Below are 22034 nucleotides of genomic sequence, written 5' to 3'. Positions count from 1 at the left end.
ATGCCATTGTCCGGGATCCACGACTTCGAGTCGCCGCGAGCGCTTGGAGTGTATGGCATGTAACGCTTTAGTGCGCCAGCGCTGATCTCTTGGATAGCGGCATCCATCTCGCTCCGCATAAATCCTGGTCGGAAGAGCTTGATGTGCAAGACGGCGCCCATCAGGCGCAGCGTCGTGAGTTCGACATGTCCAATCTTCAAGATGTCAAACTTTGGGTCAGCATGCTTGTGCATTATACACGGGGCCAATACGCCTGAATAGCTTCGTCCCATCACTGACCTCGGCATCAATCTCGTCATCGGTTGCGGTCATAGCGTAGAGGACCGTCAGGCCCTTGAGTCTCTCGACATTCGCATGGCCCATGCATAGCAAGTGCAGCTTCTGCCGCACGCAGTGCCGGAGCTGTGCAGCTTTGGGGCAATCGCTGACATGATCGACATCGCAACCGGAAGCCTGCTGCTGCTGCTCCTTCCAATCGAGGATACCGAGGTACGTAGCAAGCTTGCGTATTGTCCGGTCCGACAGCTCCTCCGGCGCATCGCCTTCGAGCGGGAGCAGTGCTTCCATGTTCTGCTCGTGCGGCGTGGGCGGTGTGGGCGTGTACGATTCGTGCAACGGCCAGCCAGTCCATGGCGTGTTAGGCGCGGCGTCACGCGACTCAAGCAACTGCATGCACGCGGTGAGGTACGAGGATCGCACGATGGGGATGGAGAGGTACATGGCATGCTTGAAAGTTGACGGCAGCGACGTGCTGCTGTGCAGGACAACGTTTAACGATGGGGTCACGAAGCACGTCAGCGGGAGCGGCGACTCTCTGCCGCGCAGCGAGAGTGTACGCAGGCCGAGCCGGAGAGCGGCTTGCTCTTGCGCTCCGAGTGCAGGGTCTGTGAATTTGACGTGCGTGCCAAAGATCATCGGCTCCCACCGAAAGCTGGGCCGGCGGGGAAGGCATCCTATCAATCTCAGCTGTCGCGAGTTGGACTTGCTTGTTTCTTGAAGGACTCACAGCAGTGCATGTCTGACCCCGATCCGCACGATGTCACCATGCCGAATATCCACCTTAAGCGGCACTTTCTTCGTCTCATCGCTGCTGTTCTCAAAGGGCGGCCAAGTGTCCGGGCGGTCGAGCGCATTTCCAATTGTTCTCGCCAGCTCGCCTTCGAGCAATGCAAAGTTCTTGCCGACATTCTTCTTGATGAACGTTAAGCGCGGCGCGTCGGGCGGGTGCTTCAATTTGCTATTGAGGATCGGCGGAAATCCTGGTAGCAGCACGGAGCCGGAGCCGCCAGCTGCTGCTGGTGGAGGGGACGGGGGCCTTCCGTCTTGGAGCCCGTCATCGTCTTCTGCGTTGCGTTGAGGATGGCGATGTGCAGAGGAATCAGTGGAAGGACCACCAGAAGAGCGAGAAACACTTGCGAGCAGAGTATCATCCGTCGGATCCGTCCCGGAACACTCGGAAAGATGCAGACCCAGCCCTCTGGCATTCTTTGTCCGGAGCACCGTGCTGCATTCCAACTGCGGCGGCAGGCTGGCGTCGTTGATGGCAAAGGGAATGTCCTCGTCGGAATTGGCACCGCCATCGCCTTCACCTTCCGAGCCGGCAGCGATTTGTAAGCGACTGCCCGTGGCTCCGGGCATGCGTCCGACGATCAAGTCGCACTCGTACTTCGAAATGGCGCGGTTTTGCGAATTCAACGCCTTGGCTTCCGCGGGCGCCTCGCGCCGATGGTTGCTGCCGTCGTCCTTTCCGCGCCCGAGAGTGTAATGTCTGTTGGGCAGCAGGATGCGCTCCTCGAACGCGCCTGGCTCGCCCTCCTTACCTGAATGAACCGATATTTAGAAAGGAAACGGACCGTCAGCAACGTTGCTCTTGCTTTACATTGCATTTCCAATGGGCCACTGACGTTGTTGTCCAAAGAAGTCGAACCCGGTCACGATCCACATTTTGTCACTCTCTTCTTGCAGCTACAGCTGATTTCCCGTGTACTTGTTTCTCATTTGCAAAGCTTCAATTTTTTCACCCTCCCCAATGAGCGAACGCAGAATGCGATGATATGATTTCCTGTGCATCTATGGCTGTTTGCTGCCGCTCAACTTTTCCTATCCTGAGCTTTTCTCTGCACGACTGTGACCTCTATGAGGACAAATTGAGCTGAGCACTTGCCACGCTCTCGCTGCGCCTGACCTGCCTCTGACGAACTCTTCAATCAGCACGATTCCGATATATGATGGCCATCGATTCATTTGCACCTCTCCTCATCACTGTCGTCATCTCATTTGGTCTCCATGCGCTTCTCTCACTCTCGTTGCTGGTGTTGCACTCTCCTCACGCGGCGTTCGCTTTCGCGTAACCCTACTTGCAGGGAATTGTCGCGTCGCGTCGCCCCTCTCTCCCTCTCTTCTTCTGCCGCGTTGTCCGACCCACAGGCAAGTCGACTCGTCCAGGCTTCGAGTTGAACTTCACATCCCTAAAGGAGCGTGCTCCCTTGCAAGCTGCAGCAACAGGCCGTATGGGTACAGAGCCTGCGGCATGAGCACGGTCGCCGTACGGAGGACCGCACCTGCTACGAACTCGGCAAGAATCGAGGCAGCAAAAAGGCAGCTTGACGGCGCGGCTGCCAGCACGTGGTAAGCTTCGCCCAAGTCGTTGACGCGGTGGTCCTTCGCGCTAGTCTCGAGACGGAGCCATCACCACCGAATCACCAGTATGAGCGGCCGTCGTGGATCACAGCGCCTTTCGCTTGCCGGAAACACCAGTGTCAGAGGTAATGGCAGCGGGAGCGGGGCAGTGCTGTCGCGCGAAGCCGATGTCATCGCCATCGAGGACTCGGACTCGGACACCCAACCCGGGCCGGCGAAGGACGATGATGAGAATGAGGAGCAGAGGGAGGAGATGGAGCTGGCTCGGACGCTGGAAGATGCCCGTGCTGGACAAAAAAGTACGAAAGACGGTGCAAACACTGGCACTGATGGGAACAGAAGACCGGTGTCTGTCAGTCCCACCAAGCGACAGCCGCGTCCGAGCTCGCAGCGCCAAAGTCAGCGACAACAACGGCGGCGTGAGCAGGAGAAGGAGCAGGAGCAGGAGCAGCAACAAAGAAAACAAGAGGAATGGCAGCAAGGAGAGGAAGAACGAAAGCAAGAGCAAGAGCAGCAACGCAGGCTCTCCAGATCCCGATCCTCGACTCCTTATCAAGAGCCTCACCGAATATCCCGCTCGCCATCTCCACTTCGCAGCTGCCATGAAGAGGAACAGGTGCGGACGGGGAGACAGGCCATCAGCGGAGAGCAGAGGTACGAGCCTGAGCTCGGGAGCGAGCAAAAACAGGAACCGAATCGAGTGCAGGTTAAGCGACAGAGCTATGCCACGTTTAAGACTGCGCGAAGCGAAAAGGATGATGTTAATCAAGAGGAACGGCAACAACAGGATCAAGGTGTGAACATGGAAGATGCAGCCGACGACGGTTCACGTCGGGTAAATGAAGTGGGCGAGACTTCAGAAGAGGAAGGCGACGATGAAGATGACGATGACGACGAAGGTCAACAGAGTGTCTCACAAGAAGCCGAGTACGAAGCCACAGATAGCCAGGCGGCTGAAGAGGGGAAGGACGAAGAAGCAGAAGAAGAGGAAGAAGAAGAAGAAGACGAAGAAGAAGAAGAAGAAGAAGAAGAAGAAGAAGAAGAAGAAGAAGAAGAAGAAGATGACGATGATGAAGAGGAAGAAGAAGACGAGGAGGATGACGATGTCGATGACGAAGAGGACGACGACGAAGAGAATGAAAATGGTTCTGAGAGCGAGACGGAAGGTGCAACACGAGACGTACATGCCGACAGGGATGTGTCCATGGCAGATGCTACTACTGCTACAGCTGAAGCAGCAGAGGCGCACACAGAGCCCCTGGGCGCAGTTGCCGGCGCGGAGGCAGACGTCGAAATGCAGGGCGCGTCACAAGCTCTCAAGGTCAAGAGTCCATCTCATGCCCTGTTTTGTACAAAGGGCAAGGCTCACGCAGATGGCAACGTAAACTCTGGTTCTTCTACTACCAGCAATTTAGCTTTGACCGCTACTGAAGGCGACGCTGTTGCCGGTGGTTCACAAAAAGAAGGTACCACCAGCGGCACAGGTGCAGGGGAAGAAAAACCCAAACCCCGCAAACGACGACGGCGCTCGCTATCCATCGACGTTTCCTTGCCTCCTCCAGCACCACCGCGGCCTACGATACGTCTCCGGCTGGCATTTGACAAAAGCAAGGAGGAGTACCTGATGGACATGCCGCCGCTCATGGTCGCCAGTCTCAAGGCCAAAGATGCCAAGGAGGACCCCGCTGGCTGGGCGAGCTGGTTCGAGGAACACGTGCTGGGAGGGAATCGAACCGCTGCCAATGCTGCCGCAGCTGCTCTGGATGCCAGGTCGAATGTCAATCAATCCAATCTTGTGAGCGCGAGTGCTGCGGGTGCAGATCCAAACGCTCTACCGGGAATGGAAGACCTCGGCGGGCTGGCGCGGCTGCTGGAGAAGTACAAGTATGGCGCCGAAGTTGCAGGCTATGGCAACGGCCATGCCGGCAGTGAAACTGGCTCCGGCAGCGGCAAGCGCAAGAAGAAGCGCAAGAAAGGTACAGGCTTCGGCGCCGGCGCGGGAGGCGGCGGCGGAGACGACGACTGGGACGTCGGCGCGTACGACGTCAAAGATCCCTTTGTTGACGACTCCGAGCTTGTCATTGACGAGCCGACGCACTTCGTCCTTGCACGCGCACGCGGCGATGCTTTCTTCGTCACGAGCGGGCCAGTTGAGCTCGAGAAGCTCAAGGCGAAGGCGAAGGATGGCAAAAAGAAGAATGCAGGTGGCTCGGGTGCTGCCATCTCCGGCAGTGGCGGGGTCGGTAGCACCGGTGCCCCTGTGGGCGCGACCTCTGGCGCAGGCGCCGACGGTGCGGTGGGGGGAGCCGGCGCCATCCCACAGTCAAAACCTCTGGCCATCCGCGATATGAAGACGGGGTTCACGGGCGTGACGAACATGCTTCTTGCGCAGCGTGCACAGCATACGGGTATCACCACCACTTCCATCACGGACGAGCCGACCGTGAAGAACAATGCCAACGCCACCGTCAATGCTGCTGCGTCATCCAGTGGCGACACGCCGGCTCCAGTTGGCGGAGCTGGGACGGGCGCAGCACCGGAAGGATCGACCAGAACAATTGCCCCTCCGCAGAATGTTGCATCGCTCTTGCACATTGACTCGTTCCTGAATAGTGGCAACGATGCCACGCCTGGCTCATCAGCAGTTTCGGTGCCGAGCTCAGCTGCCGCGGTGGCGAAACCTCAGCCCTCGGCCATGACCAACACGCAAGGGGAAGCCACAGCGTCCCCCACGAGTCCCAGCAAAGCGTCCGTCACGGGCAGTCTGGACGGCCTGCGCAAGAGGTCGTACAACGCGAAGCCTGTCCACCCGCTACTACAAGCTGCTTTCGATGAACTCAAGGTGCTTGTGTCGAGGGAGAGCTTTGCGGTCAAGAGCAAGTTCCCGCCGAACCTCAAGCCGCCGCTCGTCAAGACTGCGAGGCTTGCCGTCGAGCTCGGAGAATACAATGAGAATTTTTTCGATCACTTGCCAGACATCTTTCCATACAATCGATTCACTATGCGTGTAAGTGTCGTCAGCGACAAAATGATTGGTTATGGTTTCACGCTGACGTAGTCACACGCTTTCACATCGTCGCCGACCGCAGAAACTGACCAAACGAGAATTTTTCAATGAGCACCTCCGCTTCTTCACCACTTTTCAGAATGAGCATCTCGAGTCGCTGCGTGCACTCATCAACGAGGATTTTCCTGCTCAAAAGGCAGAATATGACCAAGCACTGAAAGCGTGGCACGAGCGCGGCGAGCCGGAAAAATGCGGGACACTGTCGCCAGGTGTTGCGCCGGCTGCTGATCTTGCTTCTGCTTGTGTTGTCGCCGTTGATGGATCCAGCATGCCTGTCGGAAGGCAGGGAGGCGAGGTTGTTGAAGCGGACGGCAGCAGCGCTGCTGGAGCGGGAGGCGACAAGCCGCCTTTCGATGAGAATGCGGAGCCGCAAAAGAAGTGGAAATTTTCAGAGGAGCAGAAGGAGGAGATCTTTACGCTCGTCACGATTGAGAATGCAGCCAGCGAGCTGAAAAATGAGAAGTTGTGAGTATACGCAGGTCCTTTGGGAGCCAACGCTCGCTCTCATCCTCCGTTGCACTATTGCGTTTTTATCTGGTCTCTGTTGACACTCTCCCGTCCAACAGCGAGCTTGAAAAGTCAACGGAGACATGCAGCGAGATCCAAGGCCGCAAGAACATCTACAAGCGCATGTCCGACTTATGGCCCGAGACGGGCTGGATGACATCAACAATCATTTCCACACAATGTGAGCATTGCCCTCCTCTCTGCTTGTTCCAACTCGAATGACTTTCCAATTGGAAAATTCACTTGCTGATGGTGTCAATTCCTTGCAGATGCCGCGGCAAGGAAGAAGCATGATCGACAGCTTGCTTTGGTAGCAGAGTAGGATAGGCACGTATGTATGCATGTCTTGGACTTCGATGTACCATCGTGAGACCACGATGCAGTCAGATGTTATGGACTCTCCCGGGTGGTTTTCGACGAATGGCATTCGACCGCGGGGGTGAAATAAATGCCGTTGCACATAGATGCTTATGATACACAGTGATGATAAGGAAGCCCTTTATGGTCCTTTGGGAATGCGCCATGCACAACACAAGTGATGGAGCGCATTGCGCCTTTTTGGTTGCTCTGTGGCTCGTCGGTCGTTATATTCTAATTTGCCCATTGTTCCAGGTTGGACACATCTAGCCGACGACCTTCTCAAAGCTGACAAAGACGAGATCGTACCTTTCGAATTCGTACGCAATGCGATCGGTCCTTTGATATCCTTTGATTTGCAGTTTGTGAAGGACGGATGAGTTGCCTTGCCATGCTGCGGCAGCAGCATCGGCGGTTCGCTCTTCTGCGTCTGCTTCACCCACCTCACGCTCGGCGTGCATCTCGTTGCTGACGAACAAGGTGATACTCATCTTCCCCGGCTCAAAGGTGGAGATGACGTGGTTAATGAGGGACGTCAGGTCCTGTGGCCGTTCATCGGCAGCAGCATTAGTCAGAGCGCCAGATGTCGACGAAGTCGTGGGCACAACATTCGTCTCGAATGATGCGTAACTGCTCCCTTCTTCCGGCGTGATGTGGATCGTCCAGTATCCATCCATGCGTCCCTCAGCACCGTTGCCGCTAATATTACTGCTGTTGGGGTTGAGGACAACTGCATTGGCACTAAAGCCACACGGCTCGAAAGCGAATGCGTCAACATGCGTCTCCGCGAACAAGTTCGTGAGACCGAGCTGGGAGGCGAGTGCGACGCCCAGACGCTGGCCTTTGCTCGTCGTTGTTGTCTGCGTCGAAGTTTCTAGCCCTGCAACGTCTGCAGCGTCACCGCCTGAGGCAGCGGAAGAGTCATCGGCAAAGTAGTAGCGCGCGCAGGAAGCCGGTGACAGTGATGTCATGAGAATTTCGAGTGTCTGGTCCTGCACTGCTTGCTTCGCGTGACCCTGTTGCATCCCTTGCGTAAGCGCGACAGGCGGTGGTGGGCGCAGACGTAGTCGCGCGCCTGCCTCTCCTTGCGCCTGGTCGGCAGCCATGTAAAGCAACCAGTGGTCCCCATTCATCTTGCCAACCGTGTATGCGCTTCCATTGGTAAAGAAGGCGTCGAGCGTCGCCACCTCCGTCATCCAATCCCTGTGCGGGCCCTTTTGGCGTTCGGGAAACATAAAGGACTTGCGGCTGTAGAAGCAGCGGGATACGAGGGAGCCCAGTGCGCGCTGCAGTGAGGGATCGCCGGTGCTTTCTTCCGACCTGGAAGCCGATTTAGGCCGAGGCAACTTGGTGGTCAGGTGCGGCAGCAGAGGCGAGAGGGCCGAGAAGGCGATCTCGAGCAGTCGCTCGAGGCCAAGGAGCAAGGTCGTTGTCCCGCACGTCTTGAGGATGAGCTTGTGTGGAAATACAAACATGGAACTCTCCCTGTGACCACATATTGATCCGATTCAGCAAAACTAAGACCAGACAAAATAGCTGAACCATGCATAGACTTACGACAACAGGTATGCGTCCACCTCGTCACTCTCAATGACGCTGAGTACCTTGCACTTGACGATATCAAGCATCTCCTCCCACTGCTCGCGAGGCACGCCTTTCAAACCTAAGCGCCGCAGTTGCCCCTGTCCCTGCGTCTGCGCTTTGGCCGGATGAGAAGAGGTCGAAGTGCAAAAAAGCTCTTCCGGACCCTCAGCAAACCACAGTTCGAGTAGTTTTTCTGGCCCTTCGAACGGTCCCTGGGCTTCCATCCAATCTTCTTGCTCTTTGGTGGACTTGAGCTGGCTGCTTGTCGTCGCCGTCATTGCTGCATCGTTCTGTGCTGGCTCTGCTAGCTGCTGCATCCCTTGCGCATCGGTGTGAGCCTGATTTGAAACTTGCTTGTGCTTGCCGAAAATTTTGGCCTTGAACCGGTCAGCGAGACTGCCGTGCGCACTCTTGAGCTTATGTGGCGCCGCTCTATCCATTTCCACCTCTTCCTCGTCTCCGTTGACTTTGGTACTGTCTGTGAGCGTCCGATCAAAGACTTTACCAGTAGGCACCGTCGAGGCTGCGTGAGCGGGGGATGAGGCCGTCATGTCGTGCTCCAGTGCGGCGGAGATCGTCGTGTCTTCCGGTGGGAGACCAGCAGGCTGCAATGTGGGTGTCATCGCCATGCTGACGACCGGTGGGTCATGTGAGGTCTTCTGTACCAATTTCACGTCACGAGATTGATCGTTGCTCCACGGTATGCACTCTCGAGCCTGCGGTGAGTGCGAGAGGTCGATTCTCCATCGAGGAGCAGGTCAGAAAAAAAAGGATCACTCAGTCATCTCCCTTCCATCTTCTAACGCTGGTTTTGTTGTCCGCTTCCCCTTGTGGAATTCTCGGACCCGTGTTCCGAGTTCCGCTCTCCTTCTTCCAAAGGATTTAGCGGGAGTTCTCTCGAGAATCCAGTTCTCGTAGGATCCCATCAGATCCCATTTCCATTCCCAAGGAGATCCCGCCATTTCCTTCTAGTGTTTCGGCCGTTTAAAAGCGGCAGACTTCAGTTGACAACGACAATATCTGGCATATTTCCCCTCCCCCTGCGCCTCGCTAGAGTCGAAATATGATAAATATGGCCCTCGAATGCATAGGGGCCTCACTTCTTTGGCGGGATCCCGAGGGATCCTTATTTTCCCGCACAGCGGTGAATCCCTGGAAACGATGTTATTCTGCCCGGTTATAGCCCCTTTGGGATACTGGGACCTTCGTCCCGCGCAATCCCAATTCCCTGGAAATCCCTGTTCGCCTACAAGGCCACTTGTCACAATCGTGCGTCGATCACGTTCACCACTCTCGATGCCTTTGGTTACGAGTTCCAATCGCACATATCATGAACATACAGCTGCTCAGGGCTTGACCTTTGGATTGGTCATAGAGCGCGTGTACACCGTTTAGCGCTACATAGTCCACCTTTTAGATCGATCGTACTGCAAAGAGCCCTCGCATTAGAGGCGTCGCAAAGATGGCAGCGCCACTGTATAGTGAGTCTTTACCGGTCGGCCTCAGGATGGGGTAAATGTGTCCGATGGATTATGCTCTCGGACAGCCCTGACTCACGCGTACTTTGGAACACTCTCCGCTGCAGCGACCGACTCGGGTCAACTTTGGCATGCGTGAGTAGACTTTTTGGGGTCGACGCGGTACTTACGCTAACGTTCGAATACCGACGTGCACCCCTGACGCTGGCAATCACAGCGGCAAGATCCTCGTCGCAACGGTGGGATTGCCAGGTGAGGTCAGCGTGCCGCCTTTATGAGTAGACATTTCCGTGTACATCACTAATCCGAAGCATTGATTCATGCTTGTGGCGAATGATCTGGGGATGTCGTGCAGCTCGCGGAAAGACTCACCTGTCTCACGCTCTTGAGCGCTACCTCCGCTGGCTTGGCGTCAAAACGCGCGTTTTCTCCCTTGGCGACTATAGACGTAAGGTTCTAGGCAGACCGGGCGACTTGCCGTCCGACTACTTTAGCGTAGGCGAAAAGTCGGCCGAGACGGAGGCTCTGCGACTAAAAATTCTCGAGGGCTTCGATGAGACCGTCATGCAATTCTTCGACGAGGAAGGCGGTCAGGTGGTGATTTACGATGCCAACAATGGCCAGCAGAAAGGCCGGTACGCGTTGCGAGAGCGATTTGGAAAGAAGGAGACGACGACCGGTGCCAAGATCTCTATCATGTTTCTCGAACCCATCTGCAATGACCCTGCCATCATCGAAGCAAACGTGCGCGCCGTCAAGATCTCCTCACCCGATTATTTCGGCTGGGACCAGGAGAAAGCAGTGCAGGACTTCTACAAGCGGATCGAGGACCATGAAAAAGAGTATGAGACGATCGAGAACCCCAGTTTCCCTTACATTAAGCTCATCAATGTCGGCCAGCGGATCGTCGTCAACAACATCCAGGGCTACCTGCAGTCGCGTATCTGCTTCTTCCTCATGAACGTGCACAACCGCGGGCGGACTATCTACCTTGTGCGCGCGGGCGAAGCGCTGGTTGAGCACCTGTACAAGGCCGACGCGGACCTGAGCAGCTTAGGATGGGACTACGCAGAGGAACTTACGAATTTCGCTTCGGCGCTGCGGCGTAATGCGGCCGAGTCCGCGATCGAGCGCGCAGCTGGTGGCGATATCACGCCTGGCGGCCATGTGCCTGGACACGGGCCTGGAGAGGAAGGGCGCATCTTGGAAGTGTGGACCAGCCCGAGGAAACGCGCAGCGCACACGTGCGCGTTCTTTGCAGAGAGGGGATACAAAGTCGTCGAGCGCAGTCAGCTCAGCGAGCTCAATCCTGGTGTCGTAGATGGCATGACGGCTGAGGAGATCAAGCAGCGCTATCCGGATGAATGGGAGAAGAAATTTCAAGAGGTGAGCAATCTAGTTTTCCAAAGGGCACTGTGGCGCGGGCGATAGACGGACTTATGACGAGCTTCTTTCCGCTCTCTCATCCTACAGCCCTACTCCCACCGCTTCCCACGCGCGGAGAGCTACCACGACCTGTCCGTGCGCATTGAGCCGGTGATCTTTGAGCTGGAGCGCGCGACGAACGACATCCTGATCGTCGCGCAGTCGTCCGTGCTGCGCTGCTTGCTCGCGTACCTGCAGGGCCTCAAGCCGCACGAGATACCGTACATCGAGGTGCACGAGGGCGAACTGATCGAGTGCAGCCCGACTGCGTATGGGGTCAAGACCACGCGCCATCGCTTCTGGGATCCAGAGGCCAAGCGCAGCGAGCGCGATGAGATCTTTTTTCGCCAGCAGAGGCTCGGGAACACGTTCTACGATGACGATGAAGATGACGAGGATGACGACGAGGATGATGATGGTAGTGCGACGCGCAACGCAGCAGCGGCGAGGAAGGAAGACAGGGATGCTATCACAGCCGCCAAAGAGGGTCATCTGGAGGTTGGTGTCGACCATGCCGGCGTACCCATTCAGCAGCTCATCAACACCTTCAAGTCCACCAAGCTCAACGCGAATGCATGCACGCAGGGCGCGCCGCGCTGATGGCTGTGGCGCAGCTTTATTAGATTCACAATCTGTTGTAGTGTAGCGAAGCAGCGCTAAGGTGCAGCTTTGAAGTAGCTTTGCAATGTCTAATGTACAACAAGCACGCGCATAACGCTCGGTGAGGGTGTGCGCAGACCTAAGGTATATATAGAGGGCGCTACTACTGACAGTGAACTCAGCGTTCGCCGGGATGTTTCATGCCCTTGAGGAATGCGCCCACAAACTTGGGGCCGGATGCGCGTTCGAACCGAATGACGTCTTTGAGGTACGAAGGTACGTGCACATCGTTGAGCAGGTCCGCGTCTCGGTCTTGGTCCAGGCTCGTGACGAAGACGAGGTCCTGGCGCTTGCGTAGCCGCCCCGAGCTTGTCGAGTGCTCCGACTCGGATTCTTCGATGGAGAATTGTACGTCTGTAGAGCAATAAAGGGATGATAGAAATATGCCATGGCGGATCAGTTCACACAATGAACAGTGGCGTAATGTGGGTCCTGAACGCACCATAGTAGCCCTGGCTGGCAAAGATGCCATTGAATGTCTTAAAGTCCCCGCTATCGTCCTGGCGCTCGACCGAGCGAATGACCATGCCCGTCAAGTCCTCGTACAGCCTGCGGATTGCCTTTTCCTCCTCTGCCAAACCGACCCCAGCGCCAGCAGCCGCGGTTGCCGACTTGACATCGCGTGGGTTGGTGGGCTTGCTGGCTGCGCTAGAACAATGTGGCATCGCTGCGGAGAGAAGCGCTTTCGATGAGGCGATTTCGGCTTCGTATTCGCGCTGCAGGCGTTGGACTGGAGCATAGATGGACGAAGTATTTCATGTCAGTTCCTCTTGTCTCGTCAGCCCGTCCAAACGCGAACAGAACGCAGAAGAACCCACAGTCCTCCTGCATCTTGCGACGCTCGCTCCTTTCGCGCGCCAGCTCAGCTTCCAACTCGACGACTGTTTCGGTATCATCTGCACGCGGCGTTGCAGCTGAAGTAGAGGCTACTGACACAGCCAGCGACTGAGCGGAGGATGCATTCATGCGCTCGAGTGCTGCAATCTGGGCTTGCAGCGCTGAGTATTTCTCCTGCATGTCTGCGTGCGCAGTGAATATATGGCGGACTCATCAGCGGCCATCCTGGGAGGAAGATGTGGAGAGCGTTGATTGTTTGTGAAGCTCACCTTTGCGTCGTTGTTCGCTGGCGCGTTTCAGCTCTGCAAACTGCTTTTCGGCTTGGGTGTGCCGAAGCTCGCGCAGCTGGTCAAGCTCCCCCTGGACCAAGTCGCGTTCGTTTGAGAGCTTTGCAACCAGGGAATTTTGGGTACAATAAGCAGGTGTGTCCACTAGTGGTCCCAACATGTGCATCTTAACCTCCACTTACTTTGTCGACTTTCTCTTGCAATGCAATCTCTCGCATCGTTCGCTCCTGGCCTCGTGAAGCAGCCTGAGGAGCCACTTCTTCATCCAAATCTTCCGATTCAAGCTTCGCGCACGCGTCAGATAACCCCTTTTGTTCATGTGCTGCACCCGCCCTTTTGCTCGCAGTGACGCTGCCATTGCTAGCGATGCGCTTTCTCTCCTTTGGCTGAGACCGCTCGACGTGTGCTTCACTGCGCTCTCCCTCTTCTTCGTCCGATTGGGCATACTTGGCAGCTTTGCGCCCGCGCGAGCTCCCCTCACCCACAACGGAGCTGCTAGAGATGCCAAATGCGCGCTTGTTCATCGTGGACGACGAGGGCGCGTAGTTCTCCTTGTCCATCGAGCTAGATGCTCCGCGCGCGCGTTTGTGGGCGAGCGCCGACATGTTGGGCTTGCAGCGTGCTTGTGCGTAAATTAAAAGCCAGAAGGCACTATGTCTGTAAGTTTTGCTAGATAGAGCAGATAGATTGTCCCACCAGTCGAATCCAAGGCTAGGAGTTTGTGGTTAGGAAAGTGGGGAGGAGGAAAACAAGTGCATGTTGATGTCGCAGTGGTGACGCGCTTCAGGTAACCGCCCTACGAGGAGCCAGTCACGTGACCATCATGCCCTTGGTCCACCCCACCTATAGTCACATGGTCACAATCGAGTCCCATCAGTTTCAGTATCTCCTGCTCATGGCTAACTCTAATGACCATCACATCCTTTGATGCATTACACTCGGCGCCTTTGTACACTTGCCAGTGCAAGCCAGGATATACGTACACGCTGCTAGAGGGAGCACATACAGAGTTCCAGCGAAGATGGCGACGAAAGCTGCATCAAAACGCGTGAGTCGAGGAAGCTGCAAGGCTACAACTGCTGCGCAAGATGACGTTGATGTTGCTAACAACGTTCTTGACTCTTTGCGTATCATCTCTCACAAATGGTGCTGCATGTCCCGATGCTTGATATCTGACTGCACTATCATTTTGGTCTGTTGTCTTTATCCACTTCCAATTTCTGCCATGGGCAGCTCGGAAAAGAGCAGCAGATCATGGAAAAGGACCCTCCGCCATACTGCTATGCTCGTCCGAGGGAAGACAATGTGCTGGAGTGGTGAGCATCCGCTAAGCAGACACCATTCTAGACCTTGAGTTTGAACCCTTTTGCATATAATATACAGGCATTTTATTCTGCGAGGCCCTCCAGACAGCCCTTACGATGGCGGCGAATTCTGGGGACAGCTTAGCTTTCCCTCTGACTACCCATTTAAACCTCCGTAAGTCATGTGTTTTGCCTCTGCCTCTGTAATTGCTTTGGAACACACGCTGAAATACTGGCTTCGATGTAGAGGCATCAAAATGTCCACCCCGAGCGGACGCTTCAAGCCTGACACCAAGATCTGCACCTCGATGAGCGATTTCCACCCTGGCAGCTGGAATCCAAGCTGGAGCGTCGCAAACATGTGAGCAGGACATTCTTGAGTCTAAACTTGACCGTAGGGCAACGGCTGACTCAGTATGCTTTGCAGCCTTGTTGGCCTCCTCTCCTTCATGTGTGCGGACGAGATGACTACAGGTAGCGTCAGCGCCTCGCATGCGGACCGTCAGCAGTTCGCGCGTCAATCGCACGAGTGGAACATCAAACAGAAGAAGTTCAGAGCCCTTTTCCCAGATTTCAGTGACGCAACAATTAAAGATTTGCCGAACATGGGCCAGAGGCCAGCACCCCCAGCCGCCCCGCCTGCCGACAAGGGTGCAGCAGCGGCCGGGGCAGAGCCAGAGAGCAGCAGGAAGGTCAGCAGGAGCAAGGGACTGGCGCAACTTGCAGCTGACAGTGCATCGTCGTCTGCGTCTGCTGCTTCAGGCGTCATGATGATGGAATCGTCTGCATTACACACACAGCGCAAGCCATCCGCATCTTCCAATTCCAATGACAGCGACCACCGCCAGAGGCATCATCTGCCACGATCACAAGCGCAAACGCAAGCACAAGCACAAGTACAGCAGCAAATAGCCGCGCCTGTTGCAGTGGGTAGCTTTGCCAGCTGGCGGCGGAAGCTTGCCTTGGCAATCGCGCTGCTGGCTTATTTGTTCTTCAGCCGGCTAATGAGTTCGCCCAATTCGGTAGCGAGCGGCACAGGGACAAGTGGGAGCAGTGGTAACTAGCTGGCCCGCGTCCAACGCCCGCCCTACTTATTGTACCATCCCAGTATTTTCCTTCCACATTCTGGCTTGACTGTGTTGAGCTGGACACTGTTCCAAATGACATACGTCACTCTAGATAGATGACAAAGTTTTGTACACATGCACGTTGGGCATAAGGCCTGCTATGGATGGACTGGTAGTCTTTGTCGCAGAGCCAAACTCCTACTGTTGAGGTCCGTCGAATGAGGTTGACACCGCAGCGCCGGTTGCTTCAAACTTGAAGCATGCTGATGGAACTGTGCCTGCGGACGCCGACGGGGCTTTCACTTCTGAGCTTGGAGACTTGGATACGCCCGAGGCTGAAGAAGACAGGAATGGTCAGCATGTATTTCCTACAGATAAACTATCCGCCAAGGGAACGATGGGAAACTTACTCGTTCACAAAGCTGATCCCCCACCAGGCGCTGGTATGCTTGTTGACGTACCGCCGAAGCTTTTCAAAGTTGGACGTGCGCAGCTCTAGCGGCATTGTGAGCGCCTCGTGGATCGCGTCAGCAACGGCGAACTTGTCCCATGGGTTGATGATTAGCGAGCCGTTGAGCGACTGGGCGGCACCTGCAAACTCGGAGAGAATCATCACGCCTTTGCCTGCATTCTGACTTGCGATGTACTCGTAAGACACCTGGCAGCCGGAAGCGCAAGGCATGTTCTAATATCAGCATACGGCTTCCGCAACTGCAGATGCGTTCTTAAGGAATTTGTTCGTACTCACCAGATTCATGCCGTCGCGGGTACTGGTGACGAGGCAAGCGTCGCCGACGGCGTACAGAGCGCAGAGCTCGTCGAACGAGACGGAGCGGTGCAAAAAATGGATCGGCATGCTCTCGACCGTGCCAAAATGCCCATTCAGGCGTCCGACTGTCTCGTTAACGCTTGCGCGGAGATTCTGGTACTCTTCTACGTCTTGTCGTGACGGCACTGCCACTTGAATTAAGACAACCTGTAATGGCATGTAGACAAGCATTGAGAAATGTTAGCACACTCGACCCGCCCAGTGGGAACATCTCAATACGGCTGACCTTGCCGACCCATTCGGGATGCTCCTGCAAGAACGTTTCCAGCCCAAGCAGCTTTTGCGGCACACCCTTGATGTAGTCAAGCCGATCGACGCCGACGATGATCTTTACGCCTTCGAAGCGCCTCTTGAGCACGGCGATGCGTTCCTTAACCGATGCCTTCGCCAGGCCTTCATGAAACTGGCTAGGCTCGATGCCGATCGGGTACGCGCCGACGTGCACGTAGCGGCCCTCGAATTCGGCACCGTTCGGCATCGTCGGTAGACCGAGGATACGCGTGCAGGAGGAGAGAAAATGGCGCGCGTAGTCGTACGTGTGGAAGCCGATCAGATCCGAGTGCAGGATACCCAGAAGGATCTCGCGACGGACCGGCAGGATCCTGTATGGCAAGCGTGTGCGAGTGGCTGAATCAACCGCTGTCCGCCGCAGAAGGGTAAGCGGTGCCGCGTCACTCACCGGTAGATCTCACTGCTAGGAAATGGTGTATGCAAAAAGAAGCCAATCTTGATGCTGCCTCGAGCGCTGGCACCATCGCTTGTGCCCCTTCCTTCTCCTCTCCGCACTTCATCTCTCGCACTGCGCTGATAAAATTCCTCTGCTTCGCGCGTTCGATGCTGGTCGTGGGCCTCTGTATCGACCCCTGGTCCTATTTCGGCACTTGTCTCCCTCCACCCTGGTGCCTCGGCCTCTGTTTGTGTCTGTGCGGCGGGTTCTCTTGCTGTGAATCTTTCGTCTGCACCCTCCTCCTCCGTTGTCACATGACCCCTAGCATAAATTGTCGAAGTAGGTCTCGAGCGGCTGCTGCTGCGCCTGCCTGCGCTAGCAGCGCGGCTGATGTTCGGGCACGTGCTGTACACGCTCCCGTCGGGGGCAGCGAGCGCCTCGCTCTTCTCCAGCCTGCTGGTCCCGTCGACGCCGCGGCGGACATGCTCCAGCTCACGCTGACTCGTGCGGCCTTGGAGTCCACTTCCCTCGACGAGTGTGCGCAGCATCAGCGGCAGCAGCATCAGGTGGTAGTCCTGCACCCAGACCATGTCGCCCTCCTTGACGACGCTGCGTACTTTTTCCGCAAACATGAGGTTTGCCTCGCGATATGCCAGCCAGTTGAGCTCGTCGAAACTCATCTCTCCCGGGTGGTAATGGAAGAGAGGCCAGAGGATAGAGTTACTGAAGCCGTTGTAATGCCGATCGGCGATCTCGTCGCTTAGCCACACGGGCGTGCAGCTATACTCGTCCTTCAGGCGGCGCTCAATGTACTCTTCGTCTTCACGCGAGTTGACGCTCAGGCCTGGCCACCCGATCCAAGTGAAGCTGAGTTGTTTCTTGCAGCCGCTCAACGCACTGACCAAGCCGCCGGAGGACAGGCTGAATGTGTAGCCGCCCGGCGCTTTCGGATCCGCCTTGATCGTCACCGGCAGACGATTGGAAACGATGATTAGGCCAGCATTTGGATCGACTGTCAATTGAGGGGGCGGTGCGGGCTGCGCTTGCGGACTCGATGGCGCTTCCTTGCGATTCGAAGACGAAGTGTTGTTGCTGTTAGATGCTTGTGCTTGTGCTGATGCGGAAGCGTTGTTGTGCGCTACGTCATTCGCATCCGTGCGAGGTGCTGCAGCAGCTGCTGCATTGACCTCATCGTGAACTCTCGTGGAGTTCGACGGCCCAGGGTGTGTGATGCCATCGTCGTTGGCCAGAATCGTGACGCCGGTCAAAGAATGCATGCTGAGGTTGCTGTCGGTGCTGCTACCGCTGGACGCTCTCTCTGCTGTGGACGAGCCCTCGGTATCGCCCGCGGACGTCATGGTCGGCATGAAAGCGGGAACAACGCCGCACTGTGAGTTCATGCGCAGTGCAAAGGCGCTATGCGGTAGTATGAGCGCTGAAGTGACGGTATCGGCAACGGCGACGCCCTCGAGGCAGTTTGAATGCTGCTGCTGGCTCCAGCGCTTCTGTTTTTTGGCCTGGAGAGAGGGGGATGTCTTTTCCAAAGAAGGGTCAGATATGGAAGTAGGACTATATATTGCAGTCAACGTCCTCAGGCGAGCGTTGTCAATTACTCAATCTGCCGTTGATGTCAGTGAGGGTTTGAGCTTGGCCGAAGGCAACGGCGACTCGCTTCGAACAGCTTTTATAGCACGGTCGCGGGTGAAGCTTTTTCGAAATTCGTCGTTATCGGGACCTGAATGGGCATGCCATGTGCATCAAACAGACGCCGATGAAATCGCACAGTTTCCCTGAACGACGAGATGATGCGACGAAGTGGTCAAAGGAAAAGCACATCAATGGCAGGGTCGTGGGGGGGGGGGGACGCCGGGCTGAGAGAGCGTACCGCTCAATTTCGCGTAAAGGCGTCTCAACCAATTCGCATGTACGTTGCGGGGTTCCTCAAGATTTCGATGAGCTTCGAAGACATGTCCATCCGTTGTCGTTCACCCGAAGCCGAACGACAACTGCGGTACTCACCCTTGCATACGCCTTGCATCTCATCTTCAACATGCACGACAGCCAAAATAAAATAAAATAGGGCGAATGGCTATGAGCGGCGGTTATCAAGCATGAAACGCCAACTGCGGAGGCGCAGTCGCCAACAAAAAAATTGGCACTATATTGGATGATGCGATGAAGGCGCAGACGACATTGATATAGATTAAACTCCAAACCCCTCCTTATACGAGCCTGATAACATGCCAAAGCGAGTGGCATCAGCCGGTAGGTCTTCCGGACGTGGCAACCTTGAATTTAGCCAGTGGCCAGCGCCCGCTCCCCTGCGCCGGTTTCGATGCCCTCGATCTGCCACACGAACTGCGTGCCGTCCATGGCACGGCCAAAGACGACGTGCTTACCGTTGAGCTGGGGAAATGGTGGACGTCGGAAGACAACAAAGAATGAATAGGAGTTGCGAGGGCTGTGCATCCGGAGTCAGCGCCGCTTCGTACGAGAACTGAGGAAGGATCGTGACCGCGACGCGTTGCTGTACCCGCCCACGGTGTCGCTGCGGTACAGATGAAGAGTTTGGCTATTGTTCCTATGGGGGCCGGCATTGGCCATTGAAAATGTTCCCGCGCCCGTATACTTCATCTGGAATTTCTCGTCTTTGAATTTGTGCAACATGGCGGAGAGCACATGGCACGGTGGAGTGCAGCGGATGCGGATGCGCATGTGCACTTGCTTGGGGAACAAACGCGCGTGGCTGAAGATCGGCACAAGTTTCGTCGTAGATCGACTTTCCTCCGGTTCCATTTGTATTTTCAAAGTCTCCGCCTTGCAGCATCTGGGAGACGCGACGGACTCATGAAATCAGGGAGGGAACGGTGGAAAATAGAGCGAGCATACCCAACTCCTTTTTCTGCTGTCGCAAGCGCATGTGCATTCTCCGCCGTCTGATTTTTGCGTCAGCAATAAGTTTCACGGAATGAGGGGCTAGAGGTCGTCAGCGCTTGCAAGCGCCGCCTCAGACGTTCATTGAAGCAAGACATCTCGAATTCACCCTTGGTGCCGCGGAACCGTACAGCACCTAGCACGATACGAGCGGCACGTGGGCACCGATCTGAATGTCCAAGGAGATCTTGTGGGTGACAAGCACCGCGCTGTTCGGGTCCTTGGTCGAGAAGGCGCCCAGCAACTTTTTGTCGATGCCCGTGCTGGCGATATCTCTCGAGCTCGGCAAGAAACGGAGTGGCTTTTAGCTACGGCCTTCCGAGCGTCTGCATGCCAGAAGAGGGCAGAAGGCTCTGAGCGCAAAGGGACGAAACCGTGAGCGATGGACGAAAGGCACCATGCACACAAGCACAGGTCAAGGTGTAGTCGACAAGAGTGGCTTGATGGCAGAGTGCAGGCATGATGAAGGGAGGCCCCTGGTAGCGTTCTCATTCGGGATTCCCGGGATCCTGCTTCCCCCATGACCCGTTCCCTTTCCGAAATCCCGAAACCCCACAGATACCTCCAGTGTACGATTCAGGATTCCTGGACTTGACGTGATCCAGCGGGAGACGGAATTTTCCGTCCCGCCAAGTCCTATGCTCGAACGAGAACTCTACGGCCGTGCGCGTGTTCACAGCGTCACCCGCTCGCCAAGGCGCCCGCCGCGACCTATGCCCGTACTTGATGTATCCGAACTGCACTTGGCGCTCGAGTACCAACTGTACCGTGGCTACCGACGGCAGCGGCACCACGTCATGTTGCGTCGCGTCATCGCACAGCAGTGCAAGCGTGCTCACGCCGGACAAGTCGGCGCGCAGGCAATGCGGCGGCGCGATTGCTCCCAAGACGGTGCAGGTCGGCAGCCGTTCCGACTCTGAGGAATCTGCGTGGAGTGCGAATGGTTTCTCTGGGTGATGCGTCGCTGCTACTCTTGTTGATAGGCCCATCGCTGCTGCAAGGCGCCTTCTTGGTCTTTGGAGTAGCATGCAAGGGCTCGATTCGGCTGGCGTGCTGGCTGGCTGCGTCATCGCTGACACTTTGATCTCCTGCCTTGCTTAGCTCGGCTGGCGGCCCATGCTGAATGAAAGCTCGTGCAGGGCGCGCTTGACATTATTTAGTGATCGGTCTGGCAAGCCTCGATGGTCAGTCTTTTTTCCCCTTCCATGTTCGGGTCGACTATGCATCTAGCTCGCTGACACGGCACGCCATGAATGCTCCGACAAGGCATGGGCGACACAGTCGGTGCTTGCGCTCTTTGCTTGCTTGGCGCTGCAAGCGCAAGCACCGACGTGTTTGTCCTCGGACCCATCATCCCTGTCACTGCGCGCGGATCAAGCGCTGGGCAGGAGATGGCGCGGGGTGCGCACTGCGAGCAGGCAGCCGCGGCGCACGAGCTGACAACGACTGACGCAAAAGGCGGGGATTGCGGTGCAGTACACGGAGGGGCGGGGCTGGCGCAGCTGCACCCGTCCGAGTGGGCGTGCGAGCGGCATCAGAGGCTGTTTATGCTGGCGTGCCATGTGCTCGGCGACCCGCCGCCGGCTCTTTGCTCGCAGTTTGCAGAGACGCGTGGGTGGACCTCCCCGGCGGCCGTGTGGGCATGTCGCTGTGCCTGCCACAACATGGCGTACGGCGTGTACATGCAGATCGCGCCCGGCCAGCTTTGCGACGGCGATGGGTGCGCTCAGGGCGGAATGGACGTGTTCGCAAGCAGAGGACGACCAAGCAGGCCGATCTTTCGGATTCGACGCGCCTGCCTTGCCGTCAGAGACATCTTGCCACTTTCCCTGCAGACATGTGCGCCCGTTCCTGCGGAGCGGCTAGGGGATTATTAGCGCCCCACGCCACATGGTCATGATGCATGGGTCTGCGGAGCGAACAGAGGCGGAACAATGATCAGGCACCCCCAGGCATCCAACACGGTAAATGGAGGACCTCGGCAGTGAGTGGGTGTGGCTGCTGACGAGAGCTTGCATTGTGGAGAGAGGGAAAAAAGGCCGCAAATAAGTGTATACCCGCCACATGGATGCATGTTTTGTGCACTGTGTCAGTGTGACTCATTCGATGCACAAGACCTGTTTGCCGCGGGCCAGCTCTTTCCCTCTTTCCGCTGCGCTTGCTGCGCGGCAGGGGTGGTGAGATAAGCAGGCCAAGCGTGTGGGGTAACCAATCATAGTAATCGTGATAGTGACAGTGATAGTAATGGTATTGGCATTGGCATTGGCATTGGCATTGGAATTGGTATCGGAAAGCGTTATAGGAGTAATAGTGATCATGATAATAAAGGATCAGAGAAAGAGTAACAGCAAGAGCAAGGGTCCGTGCAAGAGGAATAGCAGCAGGCATAGT

At 56.3% G+C, this 22034-nt stretch overlaps 11 protein-coding genes across 11 annotated transcripts; 4 read left to right on the top strand and 7 right to left on the bottom strand.

Moving 5' to 3' along the window:
- Window positions 1-31: 31 nt before the first annotated feature.
- On the bottom strand, window positions 32-791 carry K437DRAFT_256255 (uncharacterized protein). Its single transcript, XM_013388052.1, has one exon. The coding sequence runs from the start codon at window positions 718-720 to the stop codon at window positions 217-219; it is 504 nt and encodes a 167-aa protein (XP_013243506.1). The 5' UTR covers window positions 721-791; the 3' UTR covers window positions 32-216.
- A 215-nt stretch (window positions 792-1006) lies between these two features.
- On the bottom strand, window positions 1007-1746 carry K437DRAFT_256254 (uncharacterized protein). Its single transcript, XM_013388051.1, has one exon. The coding sequence runs from the start codon at window positions 1428-1430 to the stop codon at window positions 1230-1232; it is 201 nt and encodes a 66-aa protein (XP_013243505.1). The 5' UTR covers window positions 1431-1746; the 3' UTR covers window positions 1007-1229.
- A 746-nt stretch (window positions 1747-2492) lies between these two features.
- Window positions 2493-6675, top strand: K437DRAFT_256253 (uncharacterized protein). Its single transcript, XM_013388050.1, has 4 exons — window positions 2493-5647; window positions 5730-6172; window positions 6274-6395; window positions 6484-6675. The coding sequence occupies exons 1-4, from the start codon at window positions 2708-2710 to the stop codon at window positions 6534-6536; spliced, it is 3558 nt and encodes a 1185-aa protein (XP_013243504.1). The 5' UTR covers window positions 2493-2707; the 3' UTR covers window positions 6537-6675.
- A 162-nt stretch (window positions 6676-6837) lies between these two features.
- Window positions 6838-8433, bottom strand: K437DRAFT_223695 (S-adenosylmethionine decarboxylase; the record flags this gene model as incomplete). Its single annotated transcript, XM_013388049.1, has 2 exons — window positions 6838-8056; window positions 8129-8433. 2 exons carry the CDS (start codon window positions 8431-8433, stop codon window positions 6838-6840), a joined length of 1524 nt encoding a protein of 507 aa, XP_013243503.1.
- A 958-nt stretch (window positions 8434-9391) lies between these two features.
- K437DRAFT_256251 (bifunctional 6-phosphofructo-2-kinase/fructose-2,6-bisphosphate 2-phosphatase) lies at window positions 9392-11767 on the top strand. Its single transcript, XM_013388048.1, has 5 exons — window positions 9392-9636; window positions 9741-9768; window positions 9851-9885; window positions 9989-11019; window positions 11107-11767. The coding sequence occupies exons 1-5, from the start codon at window positions 9618-9620 to the stop codon at window positions 11656-11658; spliced, it is 1665 nt and encodes a 554-aa protein (XP_013243502.1). The 5' UTR covers window positions 9392-9617; the 3' UTR covers window positions 11659-11767.
- On the bottom strand, window positions 11741-13547 carry K437DRAFT_294346 (uncharacterized protein). Its single transcript, XM_013388047.1, has 5 exons — window positions 13025-13547; window positions 12825-12942; window positions 12537-12737; window positions 12161-12448; window positions 11741-12072 (listed from the first exon to the last, which is right to left on the bottom strand). The coding sequence occupies exons 1-5, from the start codon at window positions 13445-13447 to the stop codon at window positions 11837-11839; spliced, it is 1266 nt and encodes a 421-aa protein (XP_013243501.1). The 5' UTR covers window positions 13448-13547; the 3' UTR covers window positions 11741-11836.
- Window positions 13548-13764: 217 nt separating this feature from the next.
- Window positions 13765-15303, top strand: K437DRAFT_256249 (UBC-like protein). The gene is made up of 6 exons (XM_013388046.1): window positions 13765-13890; window positions 14076-14158; window positions 14226-14321; window positions 14394-14507; window positions 14574-14838; window positions 14909-15303. Exons 1-6 carry the CDS (start codon window positions 13864-13866, stop codon window positions 14915-14917), a joined length of 594 nt encoding a protein of 197 aa, XP_013243500.1. The 5' UTR covers window positions 13765-13863; the 3' UTR covers window positions 14918-15303.
- K437DRAFT_256247 (glycosyltransferase family 20 protein) lies at window positions 15301-18517 on the bottom strand. The gene is made up of 5 exons (XM_013388045.1): window positions 16722-18517; window positions 16269-16644; window positions 15962-16189; window positions 15624-15871; window positions 15301-15548 (listed from the first exon to the last, which is right to left on the bottom strand). Exons 1-5 carry the CDS (start codon window positions 18065-18067, stop codon window positions 15461-15463), a joined length of 2286 nt encoding a protein of 761 aa, XP_013243499.1. The 5' UTR covers window positions 18068-18517; the 3' UTR covers window positions 15301-15460.
- A 487-nt stretch (window positions 18518-19004) lies between these two features.
- K437DRAFT_223738 (cyclophilin-like protein) lies at window positions 19005-19648 on the bottom strand (the record flags this gene model as incomplete). The annotated part of the gene is given in 4 exon segments (XM_013388044.1): window positions 19005-19115; window positions 19251-19357; window positions 19470-19526; window positions 19546-19648. Coding segments are annotated over 4 exon segments (378 nt in total), but the record flags the coding sequence as incomplete, so codon positions are not given.
- A 70-nt stretch (window positions 19649-19718) lies between these two features.
- On the bottom strand, window positions 19719-20804 carry K437DRAFT_108963 (uncharacterized protein). The gene has a single exon (XM_013388043.1). The coding sequence runs from the start codon at window positions 20711-20713 to the stop codon at window positions 20132-20134; it is 582 nt and encodes a 193-aa protein (XP_013243497.1). The 5' UTR covers window positions 20714-20804; the 3' UTR covers window positions 19719-20131.
- Window positions 20805-20911: 107 nt separating this feature from the next.
- Window positions 20912-21618, top strand: K437DRAFT_294343 (uncharacterized protein; the record flags this gene model as incomplete). The annotated part of the gene is made up of 2 exons (XM_013388042.1): window positions 20912-21363; window positions 21479-21618. 2 exons carry the CDS (start codon window positions 20912-20914, stop codon window positions 21507-21509), a joined length of 483 nt encoding a protein of 160 aa, XP_013243496.1. The 3' UTR covers window positions 21510-21618.
- Window positions 21619-22034: the final 416 nt, after the last annotated feature.

This window comes from Tilletiaria anomala (assembly GCF_000711695.1).
Source record: "Tilletiaria anomala UBC 951 chromosome Unknown K437scaffold_36, whole genome shotgun sequence".
Lineage (NCBI taxonomy): Eukaryota > Fungi > Basidiomycota > Exobasidiomycetes > Georgefischeriales > Tilletiariaceae > Tilletiaria > Tilletiaria anomala.
The sequence above is the reverse complement of the archived record's forward strand: the minus strand, read 5'-3'. Positions and strand labels throughout refer to the sequence as shown.

Bases quoted from the DNA above. Each gene is read 5' to 3' on its own strand.
- K437DRAFT_256255 (XM_013388052.1), bottom strand. From the start codon at position 720: ATGTACCTCTCCATCCCCATCGTGCGATCCTCGTACCTCACCGCGTGC.
- K437DRAFT_256254 (XM_013388051.1), bottom strand. From the start codon at position 1,430: ATGATACTCTGCTCGCAAGTGTTTCTCGCTCTTCTGGTGGTCCTTCCA.
- K437DRAFT_256253 (XM_013388050.1), top strand. From the start codon at position 2,708: ATGAGCGGCCGTCGTGGATCACAGCGCCTTTCGCTTGCCGGAAACACC. The intron at 6,173-6,273 runs GTGAGTATACGC...CCCGTCCAACAG, and splicing joins GAGCTGAAAAATGAGAAGTT to CGAGCTTGAAAAGTCAACGG. The intron at 6,396-6,483 runs GTGAGCATTGCC...AATTCCTTGCAG, and splicing joins AACAATCATTTCCACACAAT to ATGCCGCGGCAAGGAAGAAG.
- K437DRAFT_256251 (XM_013388048.1), top strand. The intron at 9,886-9,988 runs GTGAGGTCAGCG...GATGTCGTGCAG, and splicing joins CGCAACGGTGGGATTGCCAG to CTCGCGGAAAGACTCACCTG. The intron at 11,020-11,106 runs GTGAGCAATCTA...CTCATCCTACAG, and splicing joins GGGAGAAGAAATTTCAAGAG to CCCTACTCCCACCGCTTCCC.
- K437DRAFT_294346 (XM_013388047.1), bottom strand. From the start codon at position 13,447: ATGTCGGCGCTCGCCCACAAACGCGCGCGCGGAGCATCTAGCTCGATG. The intron at 12,738-12,824 runs GTGAGCTTCACA...CTGCGCACGCAG, and splicing joins CAGCGAACAACGACGCAAAG to ACATGCAGGAGAAATACTCA. The intron at 12,073-12,160 runs GTGCGTTCAGGA...ATTGCTCTACAG, and splicing joins TGCCAGCCAGGGCTACTATG to ACGTACAATTCTCCATCGAA.
- K437DRAFT_256249 (XM_013388046.1), top strand. From the start codon at position 13,864: ATGGCGACGAAAGCTGCATCAAAACGC. The intron at 14,322-14,393 runs GTAAGTCATGTG...GCTTCGATGTAG, and splicing joins GACTACCCATTTAAACCTCC to AGGCATCAAAATGTCCACCC. The intron at 14,508-14,573 runs GTGAGCAGGACA...TATGCTTTGCAG, and splicing joins AGCTGGAGCGTCGCAAACAT to CCTTGTTGGCCTCCTCTCCT.
- K437DRAFT_256247 (XM_013388045.1), bottom strand. From the start codon at position 18,067: ATGACGTCCGCGGGCGATACCGAGGGCTCGTCCACAGCAGAGAGAGCG. The intron at 16,645-16,721 runs GTGAGTGACGCG...CTTGCCATACAG, and splicing joins CCTAGCAGTGAGATCTACCG to GATCCTGCCGGTCCGTCGCG. The intron at 15,549-15,623 runs GTAAGTTTCCCA...TGTCTTCTTCAG, and splicing joins GGGATCAGCTTTGTGAACGA to CCTCGGGCGTATCCAAGTCT.
- K437DRAFT_108963 (XM_013388043.1), bottom strand. From the start codon at position 20,713: ATGACGCAGCCAGCCAGCACGCCAGCCGAATCGAGCCCTTGCATGCTA.